The sequence below is a fragment of the Danio rerio genome, chromosome 5, assembly GCF_049306965.1.
Source record: "Danio rerio strain Tuebingen ecotype United States chromosome 5, GRCz12tu, whole genome shotgun sequence".
Lineage (NCBI taxonomy): Eukaryota > Metazoa > Chordata > Actinopteri > Cypriniformes > Danionidae > Danio > Danio rerio.
The window spans coordinates 76,480,001-76,495,479 of NC_133180.1; the positions used below are offsets into that span (position 1 = coordinate 76,480,001).

At 38.1% G+C, this 15,479-nt stretch overlaps 1 protein-coding gene across 4 annotated transcripts in view; it reads left to right on the forward strand.

Moving 5' to 3' along the window:
* pappaa (pregnancy-associated plasma protein A, pappalysin 1a) overlaps positions 1-15,479 on the forward strand; it is a 179,878-nt gene that overhangs the window by 114,946 nt on the left and 49,453 nt on the right. For all 4 annotated transcript variants that reach the window (XM_073949692.1, XM_073949691.1, XM_073949690.1 and 1 more), the window contains 2 exon segments: positions 703-916; positions 5,238-5,406. In XM_073949692.1, coding sequence (XP_073805793.1) covers positions 703-916; positions 5,238-5,406 — 383 coding nt within the window.

Genomic DNA, 15,479 nt, shown 5'->3' on the forward strand with positions numbered 1-15,479 from the left:
ATATGTTTTACCCTGATTTTACATTGCTTTTGTAGAAGACTGGAACCTGAGCGCTAAGTACAACAGCATACAAAGTCTTCGCAAGCTGACCATGCCAGAAAAGTTATATATTCATATTATATACATATTTAATCACAAATCATAGATGCTATTAAGTTGTTTTGTGGTATTTATTTGGTGTTAAATGAAATAAAATAAATAAATAAATAAAGATATATGGTAAAAAAAACAAACATAAAGATTATGATAAAAAAAATGACAGCTGTGGTTGCCGGTATTTTACTGTTAAAAATATGGTACATTCGTTCCTAAAGGCTTCATATTGATATCTTAAAGGTACACATTAGTATCACAGCAGTACATTTGTATATATTTTAAAATGATTTAACATATTTAATGTTTATATTTAAAGCTATTTAGTATGCAAAATTTATTCACAATTATAATAATAATTATAATATCATTTTTTAAACACATCTACAATGTTTTTGCATCTATGACAATAATATGTACCTATTAATATCATTAGTGTGAAAAGGTGCATTATTCGTTGACACCACACTGCCCCCTAGTGTTCATTTTACTTTAAACTGATGATGTTGAAGTACATTTTTTTTGCAGATTCACCAACATATAGCCTGAAGCATGTATTTTCAATGAATTGGTGTTGTCTGAAACTGATGTCTGTTATTGGATGTTCAGGTGACTGGCGTTTGAGCTGCCGCACCAATCCTCTGGTCATCCCCGTGAGCCACGACTTAAGCATGGCCTTCTACCACACCAAAGCCATACTCCTCATGTTTCGCTCCGAATTCGTGGCCATTTCTGGGGTCGGCCTGCGCTCCTTTCAGTTCTTCGACCCGATCACCATCAGCGGCTGTCAGAGCAATGAGATATACAACCCTATGGGTCAAAGGTGAGCCATAAGTTTTGGAGTTAAACTTATAGGTATTCACGCAGATCATGTTAAAGTTTATTTTTTGAAACAATTGAAAAACAAACAGCATATGTAAAAACACAAAAACACACTAAACCCATCCCTCAAATGAAACCTGTGGAAAGTTTTGATAGGAAAAGACCTCAATAAAAAAATTTACATGAAAAGACCTCATTAAATATGATTTTTAAGCATTCTGATTTATGAGGACACAAGGCATGAGGACTCTCCATATGCATAATTATTGTATACTGTAAAAAACACTTATTACATTGCCTTACTCTAACCCTAGCCCTAAATCCAACCCTCACAGGAACCTTTTGAATGTGTTAAGCATGATTTGTAAGGATTTTTAGTTATGAGGACTCAAGGCATGGCCTCGTAAACCAACTTAATAGAGTACAACTAGGTCATATCCATGCAATTATACACATTCTTGTCCTTGTTAACCATAAAAAAACAGTACACAAACCGTTTTATGTGGTTTATGAGGACTCTACATTGGCAAATTGAATTTACGCTCTGAAAACCACTAATTACATTGCCTTACCCTTACTGTACCCTTAAACCCAACCTTCACAGGAACCTTTTGAATGTGTTAAGTATGATTTGTTAAGCATTTTTAATTATGAGGACACAAGGCATGCCCTCTTAACCAACTTAATAGAGTACAACTAGGTCATATCCATGCAATTATACACATTTTTGCCCTTGTTGACCACAAAATCCTACAAAATTTAAGTGGTTTATGAGGACTCTCCATAGGCATAATTCATGTTAAATGGCAAAAGCAATTGCATAGCCTTACCCTTACCCTACCCCTAAATCCAACCCTCACATGAACCTTTTGAATGTGTTAAGTATGATTTGTAAGCATTTTTAATTATGAGGACACAAGGCATGCCTTCTTAAACCAACTTAATAGAGTATAACTAGGTCATATCTATGCAATTTTACAATTATTTGTCCTTGTAAACCACCAAAACCAGTACACACACACTTTTTACTTGGTTTATGAAAACTCTCCATATGCATAATTAATTATATACTGTAAAAAACCACTTATTACATTGCCTTAAACTTACCGTACCCCTAAACCCAACCCTTAAAGGAACCTTTTGAATGTGTTAAGCATGATTTATAAGCATTTTTAATTATGAGGTCACAAGGCATGCCTTCTTAAACCAGAGTACAACTAGGTCATATTCATGCAATTATACACATTTTTGTCCTTGTTAACCACTAAAAAAACAGTACACACACAGTTCTATGTGGTTTATGAGGACTCTCCATAGGCATAATTAATTTTATGCTTTGATAACCACTTATCACATCGCCTGACCCTAACCATAGTCTTAAACCCAACCCTCACAAGAACCGTTTGAATGTGTTAAGTATGATTTATAAGCATTTGTAATTATGAGGACACAAGGCATACCTTTGTAAACCAGCTTAATAAAGTAAAACTAGGTCACATCCATGCAATTATACAATTGTTTGTCCCTGTAAACCATCAAAACCAGTACACACACACACTTTTTTATTTGGTTTATGAAGACTCTCCATATGCATAATTAATTGTATACTTTAAAAACCACTTATTACATTGCCTTACGCTTACCGTACCCCTAAACCCAACCCTTACAGGAACCTTTTGAATGTGTTAACCATGACTTGTAAGCATTTTTAATTATGAGGTCACAATGCATGCACTTATAAATCACCTTGAAAGAGTACAAATAGGTCATATCCATGCAATTATACAATTTTTGTCCTGGCAAACCACCAAAACCAGTACACAGCTGACCTTTAAGGAGTTATGGTTGATGAGCCCAACTGAATGTAGTAGTTGTGGTGAAGTGTTCGGTTTGGGTCTTGGCAGGGTTTAGCTGTCTGTCATCTGCAGTCGGATCATCAGGCTGGAATGAAATGTAGAATTGAGTGTCATCAGCATAAAAGTGATAGGAAATTGATGATGGCATGTAAGACATGGAAGAGAACTGACCCCAACACCGAGCCTTGAGGTACACCAGAGACATTACAAGAAGCCAGAACGCCAGTCACATTTCACCCCAGACCTCTAAGACATAACTAACAGGTAGTTAAATCACTGGAGTAGAGAGATCCTGAGATAATTTGTTATGTTATCAATTTGTCATGACATTTGCAATGAGGGTTGAGGTCAGTCTCGAATAAATGAAGGCAGTTTTGTCAGCCAAACCAGTTCTGAGTTCAGACAGAGCAGAGTTTACTACTGCTAGTATTTCAAATCTTATTTTAATGTGACATTTTTAAACAACAAATATTGTTCATATCTCTTTAAAACGGCACAATCATAAATTTGACTTCTTTTTTTATTCAGATAAACACGGGGGTCAAACAGCAGCTTGCTTTAAGATGACATGAAACAATGTAGTGATTCCAAGCACAAGAATCACAAGCTTGTTTTTCATGTTGACTGTGTGTCTGAAACCTTACACCGAACTTCTTGCTCACTGAAAAGTCCCACACCTCGTGTTTGCCCCTCTGACCACCGCCAGATCTGCCAGCTTTCTACTTGGTCAGCTAAGAGCTAAAAAAAAAAAGCCAGCTCTGCATTTACAAACTGACTCTAGTACAGATTTATTTTCCCTTCCCACTGGCTTTTTTCCTTTCACTTTTCTGAGTGTACAGTTTAGCTCTCAATTTGTCCAGCGTGGTTCATCTGGCCTCAGAAATTCTACTCAAGAAGAGCAGGGTATTGGATAGTTTGAGCAAGTGTAGCAGAGGCCAGCTAGTAAGTGCTGTGCAGGTAAACCTCACTCCTCTGACCTCTAAACGTGTCTAGCGGCAAACGCTAGAGGCCATGGTCTTTAGCCTCCTTGGTAGAGCAACCGACTCCCATGCTGAAAGTCGCCGGTTTGATCCCAGCTCAAAGCGGCTTAGGTGGTGTTGGACCAGCGGATGTTACATTGGTGCCGTGACCCGGATGGGAGTGAGTTTTAGGGGGGTGAGTGTAACGGAGGCCAGCTAGTAAGTGCTGTGCTGGTAAACCTCCCTCCTCTGACCTAAAGGTGCTATAGCCAGTGGCGTAGCGGGGGGGCCCGCGTGATTAGGGGGCCCCGCGTCGTCGCGATTTTCAATAATTGAAAATACACCGGCAACCGCAATAATCAAACTCTTGGGAAAATCTGTGGTCGGAACCAAAGTTTACAGGTCTGTGTTCTCTGAACACCTCTCAAGCGGTGAACTACTTCATTCTGATTGCTTGCCGCCAATGTTGCCAACTTAGCGACTTTGTCACTAGATTTAGCGACTTTTCAGACCCCCCTAGCGACAAATCTAGCGACTTTTTTGTGTGTTATTGGAGATTTTTTTAGACTGTCATTTGTCCATACTGTACCGTCCCTACTCTTCTCAATGAGCTGTGTGTAATGCCGCCGGCCCCTCCCCCGCCTCACAGCACTGACAGGCGGCCCAGTCAGTCCTCTACAGCAGCCTCTCCCACCTGCAGCCCGAGAGCAGATCACCCCTCTGCGTACCGACGACAAATGATTTAGCACAGGCAGTGTGAAGGTATTTCCCTTGTACAGTCAAACCATTCTACTTCTACTTTATTTTAACAATTTAATTGGACCGTTTATTCTTTTCTTGTTCACAATCACAGATATTTTAGTGACAGTTTCTGAATTTTTCTGAGTTATGAGAGATTACTGCACATTCACTACACATCTATAATGACATACTGTATTCAAACAGCAATAAATGTAGTTAAATAAACATGCTTATATAAAGTGTAGTGCAATTATAAATGCCCCTTTATTAACCATAGGCTGTTAAACAAACAGAAACGGTAAAACGTGATGACGTCAGTGATATGCAAATTGGCGTATGACGTATCCCCCCCCCCCTTCATCAGGGGGCCCCGTCAGCGATCCCTGCAGGGGGGCCTCCATATTTTGCGCTACGCCACTGGCTATAGCCACAGAAGCTAGAGGCCATGGTCTTTAGCATCCTTGTTAGAGCAGCCGACTCCCATGCAGAAGGTCGCCGGGTCGATCCCAGCTCAGAGTGGTTTGGGTGGCGTAGGACCGGTGAGGGTTACACAAACATGCACCACTAATGCCATTTCTCCATGTCACATCTCAAATGCATAGACGAATGAATGACTTATTTTTTATTTATTATTATTTTCTCTTCGAATAATCTGATAATTATCTGACTTCTCAATCTGAATGGACTTGATTTGTACTGTCTGATCTATTTTCAGATGTGATTTTGCTTTGACCTTTTGTTCTCTGATTGGTTCGGATGTTTTCAGCTGTGTTCATTACTCCTGTGAAGCCATCGACTGTCAGGAGCCGCTGATCCGAAATGCAGAAGTTGAATGCAGTGACGGCGGATACTTTAATGGCGCTCGCTGTACTGTCGTCTGCAACTGCGGATACGTGCTGCAGATACACCGAGACGACGATATCATCAAGAGCCAGGTACTGAATTCAGTCTTAAGCTGCAGTCACACCTTTGACTTCCATTCATACACATCAGAAATGCAAGCACAATGGACAATCTTCACATATCACTGCATTTGAAAGTTCAAGTTTAGTGACCTCTGACCTGCGTAAATTGCATCATGTGAATGTGTGAGGTCATTGTAGATCAAAAAATGAATCTATAAGAGAGAATTCTGCAAGCTCAAACTCTAGTGTGACCATGACTTAAAGCTGCTCAAACACTGAGGGAGAAACACTGCATGTGGAGATCTGTAGCTTCAACCAGCGTTATTTTAATATCAGTTAAATACTAATTGTTTTATATTTATTATTAGCTTTATTTTTATTTTGTGCATTTTTATGTTGTCATTTTATGTACAATTTTATGCATATTTTTATTTATTGAATTTGATTTGAAATTTAGTATCGTTACCGTATGTAATCATTTGTTTGCATTTTTTGGACCTATTTGATTTCAGGTTTAGTAATTTTGCAGAAGGTAATTTTTATTGTTAATGGGTCCAGAACTTCTACTGTGTATATTTTTATGTGTCTATTTATTTTAATTAATGATTATATCTCTTTATAATGATCTTTAAAATGCTTTGCTCCCTAAATAAAAAGTAGGCTTTATTTTATTTTATTTTATTTTATTTTATTTTATTTTATTTTATTTTATTTTATTTTATTTTATTTTATTTTATTTTATTTTATTTTATTTAATTTTTTGTTTGTTTTTTGTTTGTTTTTATTTAATTTGTATTTTATTTTCATTCATTCATTCATTCATTCATTCATTCATTCATTCATTCATTCATTTTCTTGTCGGCTTAGTCCCTTTATTAATCCGGGGTCGCCACAGCAGAATGAACCGCCAACTTATCCAGCAAGTTTTTTCGCATCGGATGCCCTTCCAGCCATCTCTGGGAAACATCATGTACCTTTTCATGTACTTTAATTTATTTTTAATTATTTTTTTATTTAAAATATTTTATTATATTTATTTTATTATATTTATTTTATTTTATTTATATTATTTTTCATTATTTTTATTTAGATTTCTTAAATTTATTTTGAATTTCATAAAATTTTTCTTTTTACATTTTATTTTATTTTTAAATAGTTTTTTTTATCATTTTCTATTGGTTTATTTTATTTTTTATTTAATTTAATTTAATTTTTTTATTAATTTTTATTTTATTTTTAATTGTTTTTCATTTTTATTTAATTAGTTTTGAATTTTGTTTAATTTAATCTGTTTTTTATTTTTATTTTATTTTATTGTTTTGTTAATTTAATTTAGTTTATTTGTAATTATTTTTTATTTGATTTTTCTAAACATATTTTTATCTGAATTTTTCATTTTTATTTTATTTTATTTAAAAAAAAGTTTTTTTATGTATTTTATTTTATTATTTATTTATTTTTGTTTATTTTTAATTTTATTAAATGTTATTAAATATTTAATATATATATATATATTATTATTATTATTATTATTATTATTATTATTATTATTATTATTATTATTATTATTATTATTATTATTATTATTATTATTATTATTTAAATTTTATTCAGGGCATGTGTAGATCTTCCAACTGATTTTAGGTCTCTCTCTAATAAATTTTACAGTGCCAATACTGCACATGCAAATACTGTGTGGGCCACAGTTTGCCAGCTCTCATTGAAACCAGTTGCTGTATTCCTACAAATAGCTGTCATTAAGAATGCAAAGTTACATTTTGCCAAAAGAGCAAGGAACATTGTGTTTCCCTTATTGAGTCCCCTTTGAGTTTCATGGGTTGTCTTCGCAGTGATGTAACAGTGTGATCAAACATTGCCCAGAGCGATACGATCACACCCTGCCGTTTGATTTCTGCATTCCTGGTCTCAGCAGCGTTTATGATATGACAAGGTCATGCAACAGAATGTCAGTACAGTGTGTTTCTGTGGCATCAGCATGAGAGCAAGGACAATGGTGTCAAGTTGCATCTTGTCGAGCTTCATTAGAAAGTGCACTTGCTTCAGTTGTGTCACGAGGCTTCCAGGAAATCTGCCTTTTATGCTGCTCTTATCTTCAAAAATGATCAGTTCTCTCCACTTGTTTGTGTGTGTGTGTGTGTGTGTGTGTGTGTGTGTGTCTATGTGTTTGTTTTCATCGTGCAAACACTACGCTCAGATGTTTAATGGATAACCCATGTGAAATCTGGTCAAATTGCTGCTCTTTTACTGCAACAACATTCAATGCATCAGTTCTGGTCAACATTTTTTTTTCTCCTAGACAATTAGTCTGCTAAGTTTATCACCTCTGCTTGCCAACGTGACGTCTGAAGAGGTGCTACAGTTGGCACCATTGAATTGTTTAGATGCAGCTACATCTGGCATAATGAGAATCAATAAAGATGTGTTACCATCATAGGAAAATACATCTGTCTGTCTGATGTCTGATCTTAATTTAATGTCTGTTTTATCTGTGTTGGTCTGATCTTTATCTGTCTGTCTGATGTTTGTCTGTCTGATCTCTATTTGATATCTGTCTGATGTCACTGTCTGATTTGTATCTGTCTGTTTGCTTGATTTCTATTTGTTTGATCTCTGTCAGTCTGATCTCTATGTCTGTCTGTCTGTCTGTCTGTCTCTATGTGATTTCTATTTCTCCGACTCTCTGAGCTCTATCTGGTGTCTGTCTGGTGTCTATGTGTCTGATCTATGCCTGTCTGTCTGTCTGTCTGTCTGATGTCTCTCCATCTGATCTATGTCTGACTGATCTTTATATGTCTGTCTGTCTGATGTCTTTCTGTCTGTCTGTCTTTCTGTCTGATCTCTATCTGATGTCTGTCTGATGTCTGTTTGTCTGACTGATCTTTATTTATTTGTCTGTCTGCCTGATGTCTTTTTGTCCGTCTTTTTGTCTGATCTCTATCTGATGTCAGTCTGTATTGGATGTCTGTCTGATGTCTCTATCTGATCTCTGTCTGCCTGTCTGTCAGTTTGATTTCTGTCTGTTTGATTTCTGTCTGTCTGTCTGTCCGTCTGTCTGTATCTAAACTCTGTCTGTCTGCATGTCTGTCTGTCTGTCTGATCTCTATCTATCTGTCTGTCTGACTTTCTGGTTTCTATCTGATGTCTGTTTGTATGATCTACATCTGTCTATCTGATCTTTTTATGTCTGCTGTCTGTCTGTCTGATATCTATTTGATTTTTGTCTGATTTATGTCTGTTTGAACTTTGACTGATGTCTGTCTGTCTGATCTCTATTTGATGTCTGACTGATGTCTCTGTCTGATCTCTGTCTGTTTGATTTCTGTCTTTCTGTCTGTCTGTCTCTCTGATCTCTTGGTCTGTCAGTCGGCTCTCTATTTGTCTGTCTGATGTCTGTTTCTGTCTGATCTCTATCTGTCTGTTTGTATGATATATATATATATATATATATATATATATATATATATATATATATATATATATATATATATATATATATATATATATATATATATATATATATATATATTGATATATATATTGATATATATATATATATATATATATATATCTGTCTCACTGTTCAATCTCTATTTGATGTATGTCTGATCTGTCTGTCTGTCTGTCTGTCTTTCTCTCTCTCTCTCTGTGTGTATGTGTGTCAGTCAGTCTGTCTGTCTGATATCTGCCTGTCTGTCTGTCTGATCTCAAGCTGATGTCTCTCTGTTCAATCTCTATTTGATGTCTGTCTGATCTATGTCTCTCTAATCTTTGTTGGTTTGTCAGTCGGATGGTTGTCTGTCTGATGTCTGTTTCTGTCTCTCTCTCTCTCTCTCTCTGTCTGTCTGTCTGTCTGTCTGATTTATATCTGATATCTGTCTGATATCTATCTGTCTATCTGATCTCTGTCTGTCCGTCTGTCTGTCTGATGTCTGTTTTATGTGATTTCTATCTCTGACTGTCTGATCTCTATCTGATGTCTGTCTGATGTCTGTTTGTGTGATCTATGTCTGTCTGATATTTATATTTCGGTCTTGCTGATGTCTGTCTGTCTGTCTGTCTGTCTTTCTTTCTAATCTCTGTCTGTCAGTCTGATCTCTATTTTGGTCTCTCTGTCTGTCTGTCTGTCTGACTGCCTCTCTCAGTGTTGTGATAGCTGTGTTTAATTAGGCACAGTAGCCCAAATGAGGTGAACCAAGCCTCTATAAATTTGTACAAAAGAAGGCCCCCCCTAGCCATAAACCTTTTTCTCCTTTATACCTCTCCAACTGTGCGATTATTGGCAGCAGCCCAGTGTTGTAAATGTGTTTGTTATGGGCTTGTTTGTGTTTATTATTGTGTGTCAGTATGTGTTTACAACGTTTTGGGAAGAAACTGTTCACTAATGGGCACTAAAGCACTTGATAGCATTTTTTTCCATTGGCTGATGGGATACTGCATACAATCTTCAACCATATAATCTGTGTTCATCATGATATCTTTATAAATATTTAGTTAATCCTGTGCAAGGGCGAAGCAGTGGCGCAGTAGGTAGTGCTGTCGCTGGGTCGCTGGTTCAAACCTCGGCTCAGTTGGCGTTTCTGTGTGGAGTTTGCATGTTCTCCCTGCGTTTGCGTGGATTTCCTCCGGATGCTCCGGTTTCCCCCAAAGACATGCTGCAGGTGAATTGGGTAGGCTAAATTGTCCGTAGTGTAGGAGGGTGACAGGCCCTGACCACAGGCCAGCCGGAATGTGTAAATAAGTCGTTATCATATGGATAGTCTAAATGGAGGACTTGTTCCACAGAGCCGACCCCGCAACCATACAGGACTAAGGCCAAAGAAGAAGAAGAAGAGTTAATCCTGTGCAAATAGTTACAGATCGATTAGTAACTGTATAGACATTTCTCATCCGCTTCAAATAATTATAAAATTATGATGTCATTCATTCATTCATTTTCTTTTCGGCTTAGACCCTTTATAATTCTGGGGTCGCCACAGTGGAATGAACCATCAATTTATCCAGCATATGTTTTTTACGCAGCGGATGCCCTTCAATGGGAAACATCCATACACACACATACACTACGGACAATTTAGCCCACCCAATTCCCCTATAGCCCATGTGTTTGGACTTGTTGGGGGAAACCAGAGCACCCTTGAGGAAACCCACACCAACACGGGGAGAACATGCAAACTCCACACAGAAACGCCAACTGACCCAGCTGAGACTCGAACCATTGACTTTCTTGCTGTGAGGCGAACGTGCTACCCACTGCGTCAGTTTAGAGAACAACGTTTATACAGGGGCGACATGGTGGCTCAGTGATTAGCACTGTCGCCTCACAGCAAGAAGGTCACTGGTGCTAGCCTCGGCTGGGTCAGTTGGCGTTTCTGTGTGGAGTTTGCATGTTCTCCCCGTGTTGGCGTGGGTTTCCTTCGGGTGCCTTGGTAACAGTCCAAACACATGCGCTATAGGGAAATCGGATGATCTAAATTGGCTGTAGTGTATGAGTGTGCGAATGAGTGTGTATGGGTGTTTTCCAGTACTGGGTTGCAGCTGGAAGGGCATCCGCTGCGTAAAACATATGCAGGATAATTTGGTGGTTTATCCGCTTGTTAAGTGTGACGTCACGCGAAGCGGCTTCCGGGTCCAAGCGCTCTATTTAACTGAATAGGGAGACTCATGAAATGGTAATAATAAACGTTTACAAAGCGATTTAAGGCTTTCGAAAGTCACGATCGCAGTATATATGTCCATGCCTAATATCCGATGGCCAGAAAGTGATTAATTTTTTATAAATTGTTAAAATTTTGGTATTTGTTATGCAGCAAGCCCAGAGATTGTTGTGTACACTATGGCTGCGTCCGAAACCGCCTACTACTCAGTAGGTACTGCATTTGAATTTAAACGTACTGCTCATCCGTTAGAAAAGTATGTTCTATACAGTATGAATGTGAAAAGTATGAATGGAATTCGGACGTACTACATCCGCCATATTGTCATGGTCACGTGACCTTCCTGCGTCAGTTGCATCGCTTTACTTCCATTCATGAATTCTCTCGCGGGGCATCATGGGATAGCGCAGAATGCATGGGATGTGCACTCTAGAATCTCGCCGGAAGTAGTAAGTCCTCCGGGTACTTCTCGCATACTGATTTTCGAATTCTTTGAATTCGGACATACTACTCGGCTCGCATACTGATTTTGGCGTACTATATAGTATGGAAGTATGCGGTTTTGGACGCAGCCTATGACTTTATATAAAATTAACTTTAATGTGTGATAGGAATAAAACGCGATCATAAACGAATGAATTCTCCACTCAAATCAGTGGCGGCTTAGACCCGGAAACAGTATACATACGTCACAAACACGTCAGCACTTAACAAGCGGATTCCGCTATGTATGGGTTGGCGGGGGGCAGTTGACATTAGCAGATGTAAGTGAAGAGTGCGGCGTGTGAGGAGGGGGATCGGTAAAATGAGGTGCCAGATTAGATTACAGAGGTGCCATCTTCCAATTTCTGAATATGTTCGGTGACTAAAATATTATATATAAATGAAAATATCTGTTGGATAAATCTGATTTGTTTAAATGCAGAGTGGCGCAGTAGGTAGTGCTGTTGCCTCACAGCCAGAAGGTCGCTGGGTCGCTTGTTCGAACCTCGGCTCAGTTGGCATTTCTGTGTGGAGTTTGCATGTTCTCCCTGCGTTAGCGTCGGTTTCCTTCGGGTGCTCCAGTTTCCCCCAAGGTCATGTGGTACATGTTGGCTAAATTGTCTGTAGTGTATGAGTGTGTGTGGATGTTTCCTAGAGATGGGTTATAGCTGGAAGGGCATCCGCTGTGTAAAAACGTGCTGGATAAGTTGGCGGTTCATTCCGCTGTGGCGACCCCGGATTAATAAAGGGACTAAGCCGACAAGAAAATAAATGAATGTTTAAATGCACCAAAACACATTGCCACTGAGGAATGCATACAAATATTCATTTTCGAAATGGGGTGCACTCAATAATGCCACGCACTGCATTAACTGTTCATTAGTAGTTATAAAGCGTCATCTTATTCTGCATCTCTAATTACGCCCAAAAAAAACCTCAGATGGGTATTAGTGTAACGGAGGCCAGCTAGTAAGTGCTGTGCAGGTAAACCTCACTCCTCTGACCTCTAAACATGCTCTAGCGACATACATTAGAGGCCATGGTCTTTAGCCTCCTTGGTAGAGCACCCGACTCCCATGCGGAAGGTCGCCGGTTTGAAACCAGCTTGGAGCGGGTTAGGTGGCGTAGAATCGGCAGGGTTACATTAGCAGCGTAATTAATGTATTAAAAATGCCTCTGCGTTGTGTAATGCGTGAAATAAAGCCTGCGGGTAATTTAAAGAAAATGATTTCTGGTTTTTGGCTTCAAACTTTGAATTATATTTGAACAGACACTAATCATGACATCTCAAAATGCAGGATATTATGTAACGCTGGCTCCCACGTGCCTATAGATCAGCAGTTAACCTGCATAAACCCATATGTCCCCCATAGCATAAATGACCTTGTCTGATGTGATAACTTATTGTAATTCAGCACTCACTCTTAGTTCGGGCACTTTCGGGAATTCTCCCCAGATATTCTAAACATATTGATTGAGTTTAGCATGTGGAAAGCATATGTTCCGTACAGAAAAGTGAGTAATGACCTGGTAAGAAGATATCGCTGTGGTATATCAGATAATCGAAGAATAGGCTGAAATTTATGGGAGGGAAAGAATATCTGCCTGAGATTATCAGTCGCGTGTGTATCGAATGCTGGATTCCTGCTTCACCGACTAATCCGAACTGATTTCATCAACGAAAAAAAAGTGCTTGATGATGACAGTTTTAGGATTCAGTTATTCATTTGCAAACGTGCATGTCAGCGGCAAGGTGGCACAGGGGTTAGCACTGTCACCTGACAGCAAGAAAGTTGCTAGTTTGAGTCCCTGCTGTGCCTGTTGGCATGTGTGGAGTTTGCATGTTCTCCCTGTGCTGGCGTGGGTTTCCTCCGGGTGCTCCAGCTTCCTCACAGTCCAAACACATGCGCTATAGGGGAATTGAATAAACTAAATTGGCCGTAGTGTATGAGTGTGTGTGCATGGGAGAGTGTATGGGTGTTTCCCAGTAGTGGGTTGCAGACGGAAGGGCATCCGCTATGTAAAACGTACTGGAATAGTTGGTGGATCATTCCGCTGTGGCGACCCCTGATAAATAAGGGACTAAGCCGGAGGAAAATGAATAAATGAATGAATGAATGAATGAATGAATATGCATATCAACACAGGCTCAGCCTGAAACCACAACTAATATTTTCATGTAGCTTATTTTAGTAAGTTAATCAGGTTTCAAGAAAATTTTTTAAGTCATACAAAGTTTAACGTAATGTTTATAGTCAGTTTTATTGATGTAAGTTTAGCCGAGTAGAAAAGTTAATTTGATTGATCTAAAGAATTTAAGGCAGCAGGATTTTTTTTTAGTAAAATAAACACTAGGGGGCAGTGTAATGACAACTTTTGTTCCTTTTCACACTAATGATATTTACTTGCACATATTATAGACAAATAAAGATTATTTAATGCTTTTTTGTACAATAGTTACAGCAGCTGATCAGGAGTGTCTTTCCGATAACATCGTTAGCTTACTAAGGGTGCAAGTTCCGCCATTACAAACATAATTTGTTGATTTGGTTTCCCAAATCCGTCATTCCAATGACTATTCGCAAACTGCGTCGCAAACTTATACACTTCGAACTACACCTCTAGAGCTGTAGTTATAAGCATAGTTCCTGGTTGTGTTCTATTCCCAGTTATCCCCCTGTACCCTATTCCTTTCAAACCTTCCAACATGTAAACTTGAAAATATTAAATTTTATTCAACTAAAAAAATGAAGGCGGCAAGATTTATTTGTTGTACGTTTGACGGCAGTTCCTGAGTAAAATAAACACTAGGGGGCAGTGTAATGACAACAACTTTAGTTCCTTTTCACACTAATGATATTTACTTGCACATATTATTGACAAATAAAGATTATTTAATGCTTTTTTGTACAATAGTTACAGCAGCTGTTCAGGGGTGCCTTTCCGATAACATCGTTAGCTTACTAAGGGTGCAAGTTCCGTCATTACAAACATAATTTGTTGATTTGGTTTCCCAAATCCGTCATTCCAATGACTATTCGCAAACTGCGTCGCAAACTTATACACTTTGAACTACACCTCTAGAGCTGTAGTTAGAAACATAGTTCCTGGTTGTGTTCTATTCCCAGTTATCCCCCCTATACCCTATTCCTTTCAAACTTTCCAACATTTAAACTCGGAATGATTAAATTTGATTCAAGAAAAAAATTTTACGTGGCAAGATTTTTTGTTGTATATTTGATGGCAGTTCCTGGGTAAAATGAACACCAGGGGGCAGTGTGATATGAATACTTTTGTTCCTTTTCACACTAATGATATTTACTTGCACATATTATAGACAAATAAAGATTATTTAATGCTTTTTTGTACAATAGTTACAGCAGCTGATCAGGAGTGTCTTTCCGATAACATCGTTAGCTTACTAAGGGTGCAAGTTCCGCCATTACAAACATAATTTGTTGATTTGGTTTCCCAAATTCGTCATTCCAACGAACATTCGCAAACTGCGGCGCAAACTTATACACTTTGAACTACACCTCTAGAGCTGTAGTTAGAAACATAGTTCCTGGTTGTGTTCTATTCCCAGTTATCCCCCCTATACCCTATTCCTTTCAAACTTTCCGACATGTAAACTCGAAAATATTAAATTTTATTCAACTAAAAAAATGAAGGCGGCAAGATTTATTTGTTGTACGTTTGACGGCAGTTCCTGAGTAAAATAAACACTAGGGGGCAGTGTAATGACAACAACTTTAGTTCCTTTTCAAACTAATGATATTTACTTGCACATATTATAGACAAATAAAGATTATTTCATGCTTTTTTGTACAATAGTTACAGCAGCTGTTCAGGGGTGCCTTTCCGATAACATCGTTAGCTTACAAAGGGTGCAAGTTCCGTCATTACAAACATAATTTGTTGATTTGGTTTCCCAAATCCGTCATT